Source organism: Phyllostomus hastatus, unplaced genomic scaffold (assembly GCF_019186645.2).
Source record: "Phyllostomus hastatus isolate PE091 unplaced genomic scaffold, TTU_PhHast_1.1 phas_contig_150, whole genome shotgun sequence".
NCBI classification, from domain to species: Eukaryota; Metazoa; Chordata; class Mammalia; order Chiroptera; family Phyllostomidae; genus Phyllostomus; species Phyllostomus hastatus.
This window is the reverse complement of record NW_025333611.1, coordinates 39193711-39212186: the sequence shown is the minus strand read 5'-3', so window position 1 is coordinate 39212186 and position 18476 is coordinate 39193711. Positions and strand designations below refer to the sequence as shown.

General features: G+C 55.0%; 1 protein-coding gene across 3 annotated transcripts; it reads right to left on the bottom strand.

The window, feature by feature from the left end:
* Positions 1 to 16898, bottom strand: MGAT1 (alpha-1,3-mannosyl-glycoprotein 2-beta-N-acetylglucosaminyltransferase). Of its 3 annotated transcripts, XM_045823966.1 has the most exons (3): positions 16475 to 16898; positions 3040 to 3213; positions 1 to 2553 (listed from the first exon to the last, which is right to left on the bottom strand). In XM_045823966.1, exon 3 carries the CDS (start codon positions 2435 to 2437, stop codon positions 1094 to 1096), a length of 1344 nt encoding a protein of 447 aa, XP_045679922.1. In that variant the 5' UTR covers positions 2438 to 2553; positions 3040 to 3213; positions 16475 to 16898; the 3' UTR covers positions 1 to 1093. The 3 variants fall into 3 exon arrangements, with proteins under 3 accessions (XP_045679922.1, XP_045679903.1, XP_045679914.1); XM_045823947.1 differs by lacking the exon at positions 3040 to 3213; XM_045823958.1 differs by lacking the exons at positions 3040 to 3213; positions 16475 to 16898 and adding an exon at positions 11655 to 11780.
* Between the last annotated feature and the right edge of the window lie 1578 nt (positions 16899 to 18476).

The following is an 18476-nucleotide window of genomic DNA, read 5'->3' as shown; positions in this document are numbered from 1 at the left end:
TTTCTCAGGCAATTCGGCCTTTTATTTTTGAAAATAGTTCTGCAGGTTCAACTTTCTTCCATGAACTGAGGTCAGGCAAGACACAAAAACACAGACAGTGCTCTCCAACCCTCCTCTGCATCCCACAGTGACTGGACCCAGGCATCTAGGGAATGGGAAGGGACATTGGACCACCCTGTCCGGGCTGCCCTGCCTCCCCTGAGAGGTCTCAGGCAGGAGCCTGTGCAGCAGACCCCAGGGAAAAGGGACAAGGGGCTGAGCTCTCTTCCTCCAAGCCCACCCGGAACCTGCCTAGAGTGGCAGGAAAGGGGTCAGCTTTCAGAAAGGACAGGGTCCAGGATCAGGGCAGTGAGTCTCTTCTAGGCTGGACAGGGAGAATGCCCTGCGCACCAAGGCCCACTGCCAGGGGCAAGCGGAGGTTCGGCCTTTCTTTTCCCCTTCAACTTCTCATCGGAGAACCCTGAACTGTTGGGCTGTGGGGACGGAAGAGCGTGAGGAGGTCAGGGACCTGGAGAGAGGAAGAGGGAAACACAGGTGGGAGGCAGAGACCCTGACAACCCAGCAGCTGTACCCAGACCCTGATGGTAAAACCCCTTTGGTTAGTCTGATTTTGGCCACAAGTATGTTCCCTTCTCACAAAACCCAGCTCCCCCTCTAATGCAGGGGAAGGGTCAGGTGTGAGAGGGGGCTCATACCCTGGCTGTGAGAGCCAGCACCGGGAAGAGAGGCCTGGTCAACAGCACTGAGGCTGCCAACCTCTGCAGACGCCCGGGGAGGACTGACACCTGGCACACAGAAGCTGTGGCCACGAGAGCGGAGCAAGCCCATCTCGCCCTATGACAGTGACTTCCTGCTTAATACCCCCCAACATACTGCGGAAGTTTCCCTGATTTGACCATCTTGAGAATAGAATAATCTTCACCTTGTCATCTGTGCACTCGAATGCCACTCGAGAAATTTAAAAAAATAATAATAAAAAGATAAATGGACCCAAGAGAGAAACAGAGAGGGCGATGTAGACCCCTGGTGGGATCCTCAGTCCTCTCAGCACGGGAGGCGGCAACGCTGGGGCCCAGGAGGGACAGGCAAGCAGCTAATTCCAGCTGGGATCGTAGCCGCCCCAGGTCTGCGGGGGCGCCAGGTGGACACGGCGGCCCCGGAACAGGAAGCTGACGATGCCCCTGTAGCCTGCCCTCGGGACCCCCGACTTGAGGTCGTCCATGACTCCCAGGGCCTTGGCAAAGGCTTTGAAGCTGTCCCTGCCGGTGTACTGCACCCGCACCTCCCCCAGCTCATTCTGCTCGCTGGTCCTCACTTTCTCCACCTGCAGGAGGGGGGCGCCGTAGACGCGGGCCAGGAAGTCCCTGTCGTAGGTCTCCTGCCGCAGGTAGGACAGGTCCAGCTGGGTGAAGGGCACGAAGTGCTGGTTCAGCTTGATGAACTTGAGGTGCTGGTCAAAGAACTGCCCGTGGCTCACACCCTTGCGGCCGAAGGTCATGGTTCTGGAGATCTCCGGCCGCACGCAGGCCCGGCCCTGCCGCTGCTCTGGGCGCCGCATCCAGTCATCCCAGAAAGCCTTGGGCCACTTGGGCTCTAGCTCCGCCCACAGCTCGGCCAGCAGCAGCCAGCCCAGGCCGGGAAAGAAGTCGGTGCGGTAGAGCAGCTCCGGCTTGCTCGCGTCCACCATCTGCTCCTTGCCGTTGTCGTTCCAAGCGGACACGCACCAGAGGGAGGGGTCAGCCCTCAGCAGCGGGTAGGTGGCCTGGAAGTACTCAAAGAAGTCCGGGGCCACCTCCAGGTCATCCTCCACCACCACCACCGCAGGGAACTTGAACCTATGGAAGACCTGGCCCAGCGCCCAGCGGTAGTGGCGCGCGATCTTGTAGTAGCCCTGGAACTTGCGGTGGTCGGGCGGCACCGGGATGGTGCTCAGGTCCGGCTGTCGGATGTGCGTGAGGGCGCTGCCATAGGAGGCGATCACCTGAGCCGTCTCCTCGTGCCCGCAGTCCTGGCTGACGATGATGGGGAAGCGCTCGGCCGACGGCCGATAGTGTAACAGCTTGTCCAGGCAGCGCCGGACCGTGCTGCGGTCACAGGCGATGACCAGGATGGGGATCACAGCTGGCGGCGAGGTCGCATGCGCGTGAGGCGGCGCTGGGGGGACTGCAGTGGGTGCCCTCCACCGCTGGCTGCGCCGCACATGGTAGTCCCAGATCTGCTGCAGCAGCCCCCGCTGCCGCTCTAGCTCCACCTCGGTGTCCTGGGCCAGGCGGATCACCTCGCGAGTGAGCCCAGCGGGGTCGTCATCCAGCGCGCTGTCTGAGGGCAGTTTGCTGGGCGCAGGGCGGGTCCAGAAGAACAGCAGCAGCAGGGCGTTCCAGGCCACAAAGAGGACGGCGCCCCACAGCACAAGCCCTGCGGACTGCTTCTTCAGCATCCTGGCCCCCGCGGGGGAGGTGCCAGGGGGGCTCCAAGCTGCCCTGCTGGCCGGGCTCACTCCCCGCACTTCTAAGGGTGTCCTCTGGGCTTTGGGATCAGGAAGCAGCCATGCACCTAGGAGAGAAGAGAGAAAGACAACCTTCATCATGAAGGCATGGGCAGGCCTGGGGCGGAGGGTGCCGTGGGGGTGCAGCAGCAGCAGCAGCAGCAGCAGCAGCGGTGAGAAGTGCAGGACAGGGCCAGGAGGAAGCTGCAGGGCTCTCTTAGAAGGGAGCTACCCTCCCCTAATCTGGGTGGTCATCTGAGTGGGAGGGGGGATGGGGCAACGCACCTCCCACCCCGAAGTGAGTTCAGGAGTCCTCAGAAAACCAATACATGTTTAAAGAGGAAGGACAGTCACGTTGCTGAAAGAGAAGAGGCAAAGGAACCCCAGCTCCCCTCCGCTCCTGACCGATTTCACTTCCCATTTTCTAGCCAAAGCTGGGGTGCAGTGGGAGGGCCCAGATGAGACCATGTTTCCCATTATCAAATCAAATTGCTCCAAGATTACAAAATTAAAAAGTCAAATATCACACCTCAGGCCTAAAGCCAGCACCTTACCCAGTAAGGAAGCACCAGAGATGTTCCCACAGCAGTCAGGAGCAAAGGCAAGCGCCCACCATCTCCATGGAGGGTCAGCCAGCACACCCAGAGCACGGAAGGAACCGGAGGCGAAGGAGCGGGGCAGAGGCGACTGTCCCCATTTGCTGACTCGGGAGAACACACGCGGAAATTCTGAGAGGACGAGTGGTAAAACACAACGCAAACCATTGAAGAGCTGACCGAGGGGGCAGGATATAAAAACTGACCTGCAAAAATCAACAGCCCTCAGAACCACAAATAGCTCATTAGAAAAAATGGATGAGAAAACCCTATTTCAATCACCATTAAAACAGTAAACTACTTAGGCATAAACTTAACAAGAAATGTTCAAAACCTCTATGAACAAAACTATAATTCCTAAAAGACACAAAAGACTGAAAAATCCCATGTTCTTATGTAGGACATCTCAGCATAATGAAAACTCTCCATGAAAATACCTTTTCACGAAGCGGGACAAACTGACACTGAAGTTCATGTGGAAAAACAAACCTGCACGAACAGCCCTGAAAATCAGGAAAGCAAGCTGAGGAGAGGGACCAGCACTCTCAGATACTAAAGCATTACATGTCACAAAGCCTCCATAGTTAAAACTATGTGGTGCCGGTAGGTAAACAAACAGATCATTCAACGGACTAGAATTTAAAACTCCAGAAATAGACCCAGCTACACACAGAAATTTCATATATGATAAAGGTAATATTTAGAAATCCTGGAGCAAAATACTGTCTTAGTAATAGTGTTACAACAACTGTCTCTTTGGAAAAAATAAATAAAATTAGATCTGTATGCAAGAGTAGCTTCTAAGTGGCTCAGGGCCCAAAATATAAAAAATAAAACTATACAAGTGCTGGAAGAAATCAAAGGTCCACCCCTCTGTAACCCAGGTACAGGGGAAGACTTCCACAGCACACTTGAAACCCAGATCCAGTAACACAGAAGATACTCTCCCATTTCTCTGGGGCGTACATCCAGAAGTGGATTTGCTAAAAACACATACGCCAAGTAAAAAGTCAAGTGACAAACCAGGAGAGAATATTCACAACACAAATCACAAATAAAGAGTCAATACCCTGTAGACAAAGAACTTTTAAAAAGGGGGGAGAAGAGAGACAAAAGGCCAAAAATCCTTTTCTAAAAGGCAAGGGCAAAGAGACTAAAATGGTCCTCAGACATATGAAAAGATGATCCACTTCACTCATAAGAAAAACGTAAATTAAAACCATTACCTAGCAGGCCAGTAAAAATGCAAAAACTTGTCCTTCCATTCTCTTAACAGCAGCCACCAAAGAAAGGTTCTTAATTTTGAGGCTGTCCAATTATCACTGGTTTTTTTCTCTTATGAATCATGCACTGAATCTTGAAAGTCTTTGCCTAACCCAAAATCAGAAAGATTTTTCCGTTTTCTTTCTTTTTTTAATCTTCACTCAAGGATATGTTTATTGGCTTGAGAGAGAGAGAAACATCAACATGAGAGAAACAGCTATCGACTGCCTCTTGCACACATCTGGACCGGGTATCAAACCATCGGCCCCAGTATGTGCCCTGACCAGGGATCAGCCCAAACCTTTTTTGAGGGGTACAGGATGATGCTCCAACTGAGCCACCCAGCTGGAGCCCTGTTTGCTTTTTTAATTTTCTAATTTTAGGGTTAACATCAGAGGTTTACAATTCACTTTGAGTTAATTTTTGTATTTGGTGTGAGGTATGGAACTAATGTCCTTTTATAGCAGTTTGTCAAAATGCTAGATGGACAGTTACCACAGGACCCAGTAAATCCGCTCCCAGATATACACTCCAGAGAAATGAAATTACGTGCCCATACAAAAACCTGCATGGAATGTTTGTAGCAGCTTTACTCACAATTGCCAAAATCTGGAAACATCCTGAAGGTCCATCAACAGGGAATCCGAAAAACCCAGCTGTGATTTACCCACAGAATGGAGGGGCAGTCAGCGGTAAGGAGGAAGAGCCTGCTGATGTGTATACACGGGACACACGGATGTCTCAAGTCAGTGAGATGCGAAAGCCCAAGGGAGAGCACATGCAGTGTGATCACATGTGTCTCGGGAAAACACGAAGCAGCCCACACAGACGGAAAGCGCATCAGCCTGGAGGTGCGCTGGTGAGGACAGCTGGGCAGCCCGACAGGGGCCGAGAAACTTCGGGGGACTGTGTGGCGGCAGTTTCGTGGACAAGCCCCTATGTCCAGACTCACTGCATCGTACGTTTTAAATATGAACTTCCCACTTTTTGGCCTTTTGGCTAAAGTCAAATGTAAATACGTCCCATTTACTGCATGTCAATTATACCTCAATGAAACTGTTTTCTGTGAAGACATTACCAGGTCCAGTGACAAACTGGAATGCGGGGCGGGCAAAAGCAGGGTCATGATTGTGAGCCCGGCAGACATGGAGTTTGTTCCTGTGTGATTTGCGAATCATTGTATTATTTCCATACAAAGCACCATAAACCTCCTTTGGCCCGCCCCGTGCAGACAGCCGAGTGTCACCGGTGCCTGACCAGCCACACGCGGCGTGGGAAGGAACACCCGACTCTGCGTTGACACAGGCTGAAGCAGGTGGGGTGGGGGCTCCGAGAGATGCGACTTCTCAAACGGTTCGGAACAAAAATATTGCGTGTATGTATATGAAGAGACAGCGCAAATGGAGCCCACAGTTAACAGGACACGAATCTCAAGTAAAGGATGGGTGTGTCCTTATGCCATTTTGATTCTTGCAATTTTTCTTCAATCACTCTACCACCTGCCGGCTGCTAGGCTCTGCAAAGGGCTGGGCCACGCGCCCAACAAGGAAAAGCAAGGGCCCACCAGCCCTCACTCTGCCCGACCCCCTTACCTTAAAGGGTCTACCACTCCCTCCGACTCTCGGGCAGCTGCCATTCCTACCGTGCGATCCTCTCCCTGGCCTTCCTGCCTCTGGTCTTGCTCCACTACACGCCCCAAACCTTCAGTATGTGCCCTCCTACACCAGCTGCCCTGCCAGGTACCCTCCGCCTCACAGCCCAGTCCCCCAATCCCTGCCACGGCCTTGGCTCCAGATGGAATCTCTGCGCTCCTGGGCTCACAAGCAGGCAGACCCGCTCTGTCCCCTCCTGGGGAGAACCCCGGCGCCCGCCAACACCACCACCTGTCTTTCCTCCCAGAAATCATCCACAGCCTACAGCCCGATGCCACCAGTCTTCACAGAACCTTGAGTCCCCTTCTGTTTTACGGTGTCACTGATTTCCCACTTTGTCAGCGACTATACACCATCCAGGGCTTCCTGGAAGAAAGACTCGTGGATCCCAGGATCTTCCTCCCCCTGCCTCAGGATGCAGGCCCTGTCGGAACGGAATGCTCAGTCTTCCGAAGGCCCCTCCAAGGGCTGGTGTTTCCGCAAGTCTGGAAACATGAGAGGCCCACGGCCCACAGCACACAGTGGCCATAGAACAGCCAGGCCCCCATCCCCGGGCCCTCCAGCCTGGGCCCCTTTTCAGTAACTTCCCAAACAGAACTTGCTCCTTTTGCCGCAAAGGAATGCAACACACCCGCTCCCAGGCCCCGTAGCTTCTCCACTGGGGCCTTGCACCATCCCAAGGCTGTTTCCAACGCTCGCCTGAGTATTCCTCAGAGCCAGACCGCGCTCTCTCTTTGGAGCTAGCGGTTCGCTGTAGGCACAGACACAGGAGCACATGCACTGCTCTGCGTCAGTGGGACCATAGGGAGGACAGGGAGGAAGGAGGGCAAACCAGACAGCCTGGGGCAACACTCGGCACTGCCCTATGTTTCTGTTTCTTCACGTCTCTGGGACTCAGTTTTCTCACCCCATCAAACACCTCATGGGGCTGCTATGAGGACTGGGTGATAACCCACGTCAGGCATTCAGAACAGTGCCTGGCACGTGACAACAGAAATACCAGCCAGTCACTCGTTTGTCCCCTTTCTGCTGGCTGTCTCTGCTCCACTCTTCTAGACTCCTTCCCAGCCCCAAATACGCACACTCACCTCAGGGCCTTTGCATGGGCCTGCAGCCTGCTGTGCTGACTCGTCTCAGGACTGGGCGAGGTCCACCTGTCCTTCAAACTAGCGGCACCCAGCACCTCTCGCTCATCTCAGCATCTGTCAAACCTCTAGATTACAAGTTCCTTGAGGACAGGGACCAGCGGCCCCAGTGGGTCAAGCTGCTGTGCTGGGACCCTCGATGTTCAAGAGATTTGCCTGTGACCTAAAACCTGGCTTCGGTGCGGATGCCACACACCCACAGTCCCTTAACAGCAAACCTCAAGTCCAAAAAGAGCTGAAAAACAGAAGTTTTCTACACTCAGTTGGCAGTAAAATGTGCCTTAAATTCATGTGGTAAAATCTGATCTTATCTAATGTGAGGCTATCTATAGCGTTTATTTATCCCACTTAGTGTGACTATTCATACATTCCGCTACAGGAATAAATATGTTGGATTACGGTGTGCTGCTCCAGACTGTACACTACATCATAAATGCACCAAATCATCTTTTTTTAAAATAAAAAATTCTAAATTCTGAAACACATCCAGCTCTAAGAATTTCAGAATTATGAAAATGGAAGACAGTTATTCAAAGCCATCATCCCATTATCAAGCCTGAATTCTCTGTCCTTATTATAAAGTATTATTTTAAGCCTGAATCATTGATGGAGCCACTGCCTGCAGAACAAAACTCACACCCAGGACACACAAACTGCCTTCATAGCAAACGGACTCCGATGTCCATTTCCAAACTCACCCCCAGCCCCTGCCCCACCGGCCCCCCACGCTGGTCTCACAGGCGGCTTACGTGGCCATCAGCACACTGGTCCCGCTACATCTGTGCTCTGGCTGCCCCAACCCCCTGCGAGCACTCAGACGTCCCTCAGGGCCCAGTCCAGGTGAGTCCTTCTGGAACAGCCCTGGCAGAGCCGGGCCTTCCTGCAACTGCACGCCCACTGCACTCTCCATGCCGCCCGCCCGCCTCTCCCCTCCATGCTGTAACAGAACCTGGAGCTGTCCCTTAGGCTCTCGCCTGCTCCTTAGGGAAAAGGCTCCATGACCTCCAAGCCTATCACGTGGTCGGAAGAGGACTGACCGCATTATTAACTGAACCAGGGTGTGACAAGATCAAACTAGCAGCATGGCAGTGAAGGATGACAGTTTCCAAAGGTGATCACCACAAGTCCTAGGCCACAGGCTCTTCTTAAAAAGTGACGCAAGTCCTCCTCCAGAGGTGGAGAAGGTGGGCTCTATGTCCCCTCTCTTTGACATGTGACTTGTGAAACCACTTTGTGGAAGGCACTATGGTTCCCATCCGGTGCTCCTGAGATGCTTGCTCTTGGACCCCAATGCAGAGGGAGCCCTGGCCACAGGGATGGGACCCATTTAAGTAACCCAGTTGACACGCAGCTCCGATGCGAGTCACTTGGGGAGTCTCTTCACTTGGAGAAAGGCTTCTGGGTGGCCCCAGCTCAGCCACATCAGACTGCACCTGCACAAAGGCCAGGCGTTCGAGCCATGTAGTGGGTCAGGAATGAAATGATTCTGTGGTTTGAAGCCACAAAGTGTTGGGGGATTCGTTGTAAGGCAGTAAGTGCCTGATACAAGGAATAAGCAGAATCTACGGTAGCCTTGACAAACAGGGCAAGAGGTCTCTGTGCTCAGGCCCCAGGCCCCAACTCGGAGGACCTGCATCTGCTCACCTGCTCCTCACCAGCGCCCCACTGCCGATAATGGAAACAGTGGCTCACAGCAGCAGCGACCCCATGTCCCCTCTCCATGTCCACGGGCCAGGGGCTGAGACAGTGGGACACAGAGGGGATGGCCTGCCTCTGCTCCACAACATCTGCGACCCTGACTGGAACACTTGAAAGCTGGGGGGTGGGCCCCCCACAACGATTATTCTCTCGCAGGTGGGACTGCTGGATGGAACCCTCCACGTGGCCTCTCCGAGTGGCCTGGGCTCCCTCTGCACAGGACGGGCTGCGGACCAACGGTGAGAGTCCCGTAAAAGGCAGCAAGCCAAGCATCCTTTCCACGGCCCAGCCTTGATTCATGTGCCTCCCTCATAGGTCTGGGGAGAGAACCACAAACCCCACCACTGGGTGGAAGGAGGACAACGTCCAATGGTAACAGCACATGGAATGGGATATTTATGAGTGTGGCATGCTGGGCAAATATGGTCTGCCACACCTTCCTTCTCTAAACTAGATCAACAGTCCATAGCCCTGACCTGAGCCTCTCATGTTCTATTAATGACAACCGCCTGCAAGGCACAGACTCAAAGTTGGCTTTGACTTGCTCGAGTTTTCGTAGCTCTGTGAGGGAAGTGAAACACAGCTGGTCCCCATCACCAAGCACAAAGACACCTGCACTGCTGAGGGCCCTTTTCTAGTACATAAAACCCTCAGCTGAAACCCAAGAGGCACTGGGCAGGCGCACCCACCCCATGGATCTCTGTGTCTTCATCTGGGGATGGCCTGCCTAGGAGCTGAGGTCCCTTTCTAACACTCCAATTCCACAGCATTCTCCAGCCAGTCCCTCTAGCTGGTAAAAATGTTTCTTAAATAGGGAGAACTCCAGATAGTCAACTTTCTACTTTCTATTGCTCAACTTTATCTTGAGCAATAATGGAGAAGACATATTTAGCTTTTAAAAAGTATGGGAGTTGAAGGAATACTGACAGACTTTCCCTTTTATCTCTGCTTAGCTGAGCATGTTAAAAACCACTGCTTACAGCACTCAGAAAGTGTAGAACATGGCGCAGGTAACGGAGACCCAACTGCATGCCTGCCTGGTCCTTTGCAAGACCTCCACTGGTCTCCTGCATCACGCACCAGGCTACATAGTCTCAGGAGGATGGAAGAACTGAAAGGGAGTCCCAGAGAGTATGCTAAATAATTCAAGGGCTAGAGAATGGGACCTAGGATAGAAGGGGTGCAGGTTGTTCACCCTGGAAAAGAAAAGGCAAGGTGGGAGCACGATGTTAGCTCGGCAAAAGCCTGAAGGCCAGGGATCAAGGCAACACCCCCCCCACCCCCGCCCCCTGGCAAATCAGGTGACCCAGGGCAAGTCACCTGACTTCCCGGAGACCTGGTTCCCTCATCTGAACAGGAGAGGGTTGGCCTGGATCGTGGTCAAGGTCCCAGGTCTCTGATGACAAAGAGGATAACAGTTTCCCCAATGTCCCAAGCAGGAAATGAGTTTAACCTGTCATATAAGCCACTGAGAGGAGACACACTACACGCTTTCTAACTGTGAGAAGAAGGCCCTGGCTGGTGCGGCTCAGTGGATTGAGCACCAGCCTGAGAACCAAAGGGTCACAGGTTCCATTCCCAGTTAAGGCACCTGCCTGGGTTTCTGGCCAGGTCCCCAGCTGGGGTGTGCCAGAGGCAACCACACACTGGTGTTTCCCCCTCTCCCTCCCTCTCTCTAAAAATAAATAAATAAAAACCCTTTTAATTGCGAGGAGAAGGACACAGGAGCAGGGGTGCAGGAGAGCCCGATGGCCTCCAGGAACCGGGTCAGGCAGCACTGTCGGCCCTGGGAGGCAGAGCCCGAGGACACAGGCATCTGGGAGAAAGGGCTGCGTGTTCTGCAAGTACGGTATTACAAAGGCCAGAAAAGAGAGCTGGACAACCGATCAGCCAGCGATGTTCTAAAGCTGAGATTTTCACCCAGTGTGTAGCCCAGTGCGCCGCAAGAATCTGTAAAACATGCAATACCTGATTGTTTGGTCAGGGGCACTGACCTCTTTTCCCTTTGATTGTCTAATAAAATAATGACAACAGCCAATACAAGAAGGGCTATTCAGTGTGAATCGAAATTACACCTATTTTTTTGTCAGATTGGGAAAATATATATTGTTTGAGGTGCTGCAGAATTTTAGTAGTTAGTTTATGTGTGCCGTGAGATGAGAAAGTCTGAAAATCGCTATTCTAAAGCAAAGACTAATTAAATACAGCACAGCGGAAAGCGTTAACCTCGGGGGAGCCTCCTGGGCTTCACCAGCCTGCCACAGTCCCCCTGCTCCAGAGTTTTCAAGATAGGGACCTTGCAGGCCTCAGGGACCCTTACTCCACACACGTTAGCAAGCAGGGAAAAAGTTTTCTTGCCACTACACATTTTCACATTGTTAATTATGCTTCACGGCTGCGGAGAGAGAACTCCTATAACTCGTGGAAAGAACACTGGGGTGGGTTTGGGGAAAGGCCACCTCTCATTCCCGCCGTCAACCCTTCCAGCGACCCCCCTCCAGCCCGCACCCACGACGCCCGCGTCGGAGTTTCCCAGCTGCGCCCTCTCTTCCTGCCACAGCTGGAGGCCAGGGGCTCCCGGCGTGGGACGCGGGCGTCACTTCCCATCTCCGGAGTGGGCAGCAGCGGGAGCCCAGCGGCTCCAGCCGGGCCTCTCCGGCGGGTCTCGCGGGCACGGGGCTGTCGGGGGACACGAGGGGAGCGGAGGGGGCAGTGCCCTCACCACTCCCGCGGGGCCTCTCTTACTCGGACCTCATCCCCTCCCGGGGACAAGCCCCGAGATGCCGAACGCCGGCTTCCCTGGGCCCCTACTCACCAGGTCTCCCCAACTTCTCGGCTCTGAACTTGGCCCGCCTCAGGGCGAGGGGAGCAAGCCTGGTGCGCCAGGCTCGTCCCTGGAGCTCGCGCGGCCGCCGGCGCCTTCCGCCTGGCCGGCCCTCCCCGCGGCACGCCTGGGCCGGGCGGGCAACGTGGCCCTTCCCCAGGGAGGCGGGGCGGGCCGCCCCCCGCCGCTCCTCCCCGGGCCCGCCCTCTCGCCCCGACAGCCCGTTCCCCCCCCCCCCCGGCCCCCAACTTCGGGAGGCGAAGCGGAGGAAGCCTCTTTCCGCCCTCAGCTGCAACCGCTCCGGTCGCTGTCGGACCCCAGCCCTCAAGCCCGCCAACCCGGACCTCCCCCGCCTCTCCCCCTCCCCCGCTCCGGAGCCCAGAACCTCGCGGAGTCGGGGAGGAGAGCCCGGCCGGGACGCCGGGCGGCCCTGGGGAGTGCGCCCGCCAAACTCCAGACCAAGGGTCTGGGGGCCAGTTCTCCTGACCCCCCTACCCCCAAATACTAGCTTCCGGCGGGGAGGAGTCAGGCCCAACAGAGGGGCCCTGGTGCAGGGACGTTAGAACAGGAACCAGGGCGCCAGAAAGGAAGCCAGCGGGGGAAACACCTGCTGCCAAAAGCAGGAGAGGGCCAGCTGTGGTCTCTTTCATTTTGGGGGTGGGGGGTGGGGAATGAGAGCTGTTAGTCCTCCGTGAAAGCCGAGACAGACAAGTCCCCAGGGTAGAACCACCAGACCCAAGAGGAAAGGGCCAGATCACAGGATTTCGCGGTAGCCCGTGCCGGGGGGGGGGGGGGGGGGGGGGCAGACTCCAGCAAAGCCTAGACGTGCGTATCTACAGCTGAAAGGGGGGCGGGGCGCTGGGCACGCGCTACTCTGTAGAGGACGCTCCCGTGAAGGACTGAGTGCAAGGCCGGACCTAACATGTGATAAGGACACGCTCCGCAGGCACCAAGCCCTCCCCGGCCCGCCTCCTTCCCGGGCGGGGGCGGCAGTATGGAGCAGCAGGCCTAAACTTTTCGGCGCGAGGTTACTCAAGACGGCTGGCTAGCGTGTTTCCACACGAAACCGGAAGTGCGCAGGATTCTAGAGAAACAAAAGGTCCCAAAGGTTGCCGAGGTGCTCAAACAAAATTACACGGAGGCCTCCACATGCCAGACCCCTCCCTCAGCCCCTCTCCTTTAACCCTCCTAGCAGCTCTGCAGAGTGGGCATTGCCATCCTGTTCTACAGACGAGGGACTTGAGGCTCAGGGTAAGTGCCAATTGCCGAAGGTCTCGAGATCTACTGGGGCACCTGAGGGGTTTTAGGCCTAGGCACCCCTGCCTCCAAAGCCGAGGTCCTCACGCACCCTCAGATGTCTGTGCCCAGCCTGACAGGCGCAGAGTGGGCACCTGGGAAATCTTGGTAGAAGCCGTCGGAGCTCAGCCCTGACAGAGCAGCGAGAGAGTTGACACATCAGTGAGGCTGCACTTCGTGTGTGTGTGTGTGTGTGTGTGTGAGGTCTCCAGCTTAGTTGTGTGGACTTTGGCCAGAGACGTGGGCCCTGGCTTAGGGGCCAGCCAGTGGCCAGTGTCTGCACCTCTGCCCTCTCTTAAGCTTTTCCTTATGTAGGGGACATGGGAGGCCTACACACTCACACTCCATGCCAAGGCAAGAAGGAAAACAATCAAGTGTCCTAAAATTGTAAAAAGTTGGGAAACAGTGGTTTATAGATCCAAGGTATCAGGAGCAAAAACCACTCTCCCGGACAAGGGACACAGTGGGGTGCTGAAAGGCCGGGAGACCCACCGCCCGTGAGACTTCAGATCCCCGCCTCCACCAATAACCTACCTAGGGCAGTTCAGTGGAACCAGGCGGAGGGCTGTCTGCACCTCCTGACCTCTCATGGCCACTTTCCGCTGTTCAAATACCAGGGCTCTCAGGAAGCCCTGCATTCAAATTTACCAACTTCAGGAGGACTGTCCCAAGCAGAAAGGGCTTTTAGAGAATTAGGATGGGCTACATTCTTGGATGGAAGCAAGAAAATATTTGCTGCCAAACTGCACCTGAGCTGGGAAGAGGCCCTGAGCTCCAGACAAGAAGTTTCATGGGGAGGGATTATGGGGGAAGGGCAGAAGACAACCAGGAGGGGATGAAACTCAGATTCGACTATGTGAAAATGGAGGAAACAGGAAGACCTGGGTACAGGATGAGAGAGAACAGAGGAGCAGCACCGTACACTGCCCACCTCCACCCCCTCCACAAGGTGACCGGAGAGGGAGGAGGAGGAGGAGGAGGAGAAAACTGTTCCAGGAGACTGCCCTCCATGAACCAGGCCCAAGATAACCTGAATTTTTTTACAATTTGAAAAGAATTAGTGCTCTGAACTTAAGACAGATCTCGGCTTGAAACCGTAAGAGGTAAAAGGGATGTTTTAAATCAGTGTTGTTTCTACTTTCCCTTCTTCCCTCCTTCCAACATACCCATGCCCCACGGAGACCCAGAAACTCAACTCATGGAGATCCAAGAAAGGAGACAAGATTAGCACAACCATTGTGGAGAAGTGTGTGTGAAGTGCGACTTTTCATTACACCTTTTGGAAAAAAGAAGGGTGTAAGTTCAGTCAAAACACACCCCACTTGGTGGAATCCACCACAGGTCCTGGCTAAGTGGCCTGCGCATCCTGATGCCCTGGAGAAGGTGCCGGTGCAGGGAGGCCAATGGCTGTATCGAGAGGACTGTCTTGCGGAAGGGTCAGGGAGAGGGCAGGACTAGTGCTTTTGGTGGAAATGACAGGGGCCAAGTGGCCCTCCCTGGGGGTTTGCAGCAGGGTCCCCACGGCCCTTAGCAGGCTGGGCACTGCAGAAGCACCACAGCGTCGGCTGGCAATCCTGGGCCTGCCACTCCCTTCCTGCTAGGGTTTCCATAGCTCCCCTTAGACACCCACCTGAGAAAACAACCCCTCCCTCTCCTCCACATGACAACGTGGGGACAGGCACTGCCGCAACACCACAGCCTGGGCACTGTGCACATTGGAAGCACCACACAGGTATAGCGCAGCTCCATGCTGCCTCACTTGCTTCCAGGTGCCCCTGTCCCCCCAGGCAGGACGAGGCCTACGCCTGCCCGAGGGACTACTTGTCCCGGTGCCTCAGCACGGACTGACACCAGGAGCTGGCTGGGCAAAGCTGGAAGAAGCGACATGCCCTCCCTGAAATCTGGACCTTCTAAAGCAGAAGACTGGCCTCCAAGGGGCTCCCCTGCATCAGACCCTGGAAGGAACACCCCAAGCCTGCCTGCTCAACCCTCAGACCAGCAGGGAAGTCAGGGACTCCGATGGCAAGGAAGGAAGGGGAAAAAGAGACTAAATCATAAATATAGGACTTTCAGCTTGCAAATGACCTTAGTTATTGTTGCCATCCCCTCACTGAATGTGAGGCCCAGATGTTTACACAGCTACTGGGAGACAAAGAGATGCCAGAAGCTAAGTTTCCTGCCCCTCACCCAGGCCACCACTCCATACTGTCAACGCTCCAGCCCCTCTCCGGTCTCCCAACACCTTCTCCTTACCGTTACTGAGGACTGCAGGCATCTTGGCCTGGGCAAACTGGAGTTCCAGGAAGGAACAGGCAGAGGCGAGAAGGTGACTCTGAACAGGTCCCCTTTAATTGGGGGGCGAGCCTGGAAACTACAAAGGGCTAAGAGATGGCAGTCAGAAAAAACTGTCACCTTAAAGAGCAGGGGAGAAGACTGGGACATGGCACAAGAAGGAAAGGCCCAGTGCTCAGCCCAAGAAACGGAGCTCCATGTCCTAACTGGATGCTTGGCCCTAAGAGGCCTTGGTACTTGGACTTTCCAACCCCTTCTTGAAGAGACTCGCTGGTCACGGAGAGTCCTGAGAGCCAGAATCCCTCAAGGTTCTTGGACCCGTACACCTCTCCACAACATGATGATCCCAGGCATTGTTTAATAACAACAAGATGAGACAGATTCAGGTAGGCTTTTAATTAAGGCCATCTAAGGCTTTGCCAGCACGCCGATTCAATAAGACAGAGCTCTCCTCTGTGGAACGATTACACAAGTGTATCAAGCGATGTCGATGCTACTGCGTTAGACATACACGGCCCTGGACACTTTTCAAAACCTATCACTTCCTTTGCTCCTCGTAACAACCTGTGAGGGGCCTGGAAAGCCAGTTACTCCCTCGCTGCAGGCGAAGAGAACCCCGCGGAGACAAACACAGCTAGGGCTGTATGAACAGAAAGGGAGGGCCACAACCCAAGTCCTGCTGATGCCCCATCCTGCTCAGTCCCTCTGCTCTTTCCACGAGGTTTCTCAGCCTAAACTCCCTTTTAGGAGAAGGAGGGGAGGAAACTTAGAAGGATATCCAGATCACCTCCTACCCACCCCCTCAAGGCAGTTAACTTAGCTCCCGAAACAGAACAGCCTGCCTCTGCCTGGGTGGTCCATTCCAGAGTCTTAGTTTGGCCCCAACTGACTCGAAATCCTATTATCTCAGTGCTGGAAAGGCCCTTCCAGGTAATCTAATCCAACCTTCCCTCAGAGGGCTGAATTCCTTTTCTGTGCCCTCGGCCCAACCTCATAATTGCCATTACTCACAACCTTACAAGGTACTCCTTCCTGGGTAAGGAGCAACTGGGGAAAAGTCTGCACTCAGAGTGAAGGAGAGGCCAAGTGTCCTCAAGCACCCAACAGGGTAAGGGTTCTCATCTGGGTACTTGTTGCACAGTAGCATCCCCGACTCACCCCATTCAACACTTCCCACACAGGAGCAGCCAGACACCAAGTGGGAAATGAAGCAGGAACCTTACCTTTCTTCTCTTCTCTCAGCTGCTCCCCTGGAGAGCATCAAACCCCCATCCAGCACTCCATTTCCAAAACTGAGAATCCCAAACCAGAGACAAAGTGCAGCTTCTCTCCTTATGCCAGTCCAAAGTCCATGGCTCAGCGTACTTTGAGAGGGAGGAGTCTGGGGGGGAAGGGGTATGTCCAGGCCCCTCCCCCCCCACTGCTGGCTTCCGTGTCCCTCCCAGGGGTCTGTTATATGCCTTCATCCAGCTGGCTTATTAAGCCCAGAGTCTGGTGATGGGCAGATCCCAAGCACTGCCCCACCTCTTGATCAGGGAGGGGAAGTCATCCACTCTGAGGACCAGCCTTTCTGTCTTCTGCTGGGGCTCAGGAGAAGCAGCAGGCCTTAGAACCGGCATGGCCCCAGAGGCTGAGTTCTGTGTTAACCTGCAGAATATTTAAACATTATGACAGTTTCTAATCTGTTATATTCCCAAATGGACTCCTAAAACTCCTTACCTGAACAAGATCCCTTTAGGATGATCTACCATGCAAACTCTTTCCTTACACACTCCACAAGATACACCAAGTACCTACTTCACTCACACATCACCCCACAACAGTCACCTCATCAATATGTGTACACACACACGACTCAGGATAAAGGACTGCACCTCCTCTCATGACAGAACAGTAACCACAGGCACTGACGGTGTATGGAGACTGTCTTCTAAGAAACGTGAAAAAGAACATCCCCATCCTGTCCTCTCGTTCTGTTAGGTGCCACACACTAACTGCTCTACATCTCCCAAGCTTCTTAAAGTGTCCAGTGTTCTAATCTGCTAGCTTTCCCGACTGAACCAAATCCACTCCAGACCTAGATGTTGGCACCTTCTGCATGCATTCTTTGCTATCTTCTCTTAACCCTCATCTCCCAGCCCTCTCCCAGCGCTTCCAAAACCGTGGCAGGGATGTAATTCCTAATCACTGCCAAACTCCTCCCCTGGGCCACTCCCTAGAGCGCTCTCCTGGAATGTTTGAGGCCCCAGTTCAGCCTGCAGTAACCACAGTGTTCCACTTCCCCAGTCTGGGACGTTACCACGTCGCCCCTCCCTTCTAAGTTTATTCGTAAACACACACACACACACACACACACACTCACACTCTCTCCTTTCTCCCCCCGCCCTCAGTTCCTTCCTGTAGGGGCGTGGCATCCACAGCCCCCCCACCCCCGCCAAAAACTTAGCTCCTCCCACCTCTTGGAATCGTCGCGCTCTGGGTTCACCGGGAAGGGGGTGACAGCTACCCTCCCTAGACTCTGACCCCCCACCTCTCTACCGCCCAGACGACCCTCGCCCTATCTGCGAAGAGTCGTTACCTGGATCCCGCCCGCCCCAGCTCAGCAGGGTGCCGCGGCCCGCCCAGGATCGTAGTCAAGGCCCCACACCGGGTCCCCACGGCCGGCCCAGGCCCCACCCCCTCGACCCCCGGCGGCCCGGCCCTCCCCTCGCTCTCCAGCCCACCCCCATCCACCTCAGCCACTTCCGCCCGTCCCCCGGAAGTGAGCCCGCGGAACTGCCACCTCCCCTCATCCCGCCTTATTCTTCTACCCCGCAAGCCCAGCCCATCACCACCGCCAACGCGGGAGCATGGGACGTGGGTCTTGCAGGCCTTGATATTGTTCTACAGTCACTGTCCACAGGCCTGGAGACCGGGTGTGGGAGGGCCGGGTCTGGGGGAGAACAGAGCTGGGGAGACAGCTCAGGCCGCGCAAGAAGGGGCGGGGTAGCGTGTGGACGAGAGCGGGAGCGCGCAACACGTCGAGCCTCCCGCGACACGCCGAAGCGTCGTGGCGTGTGCGTCACTACGCTTCAGCCTGTCGCGTGCGTTGATACTAGGACGGTCCGACCCTGCGGGACTTGGGCGGGGTAGGGGCGGGGCAAGGAGGGCGGAAGTGGGGGCGGGGCAGCTTAGTCCATTTCTCTCGGACCTGAGATCATCTAGCAACCGCGAGTTTGACCTGGC

Excerpts from the sequence above, each read along its gene's own strand:
- MGAT1 (XM_045823966.1), bottom strand. The coding sequence starts at position 2,437 with ATGCTGAAGAAGCAGTCCGCAGGGCTTGTGCTGTGGGGCGCCGTCCTC.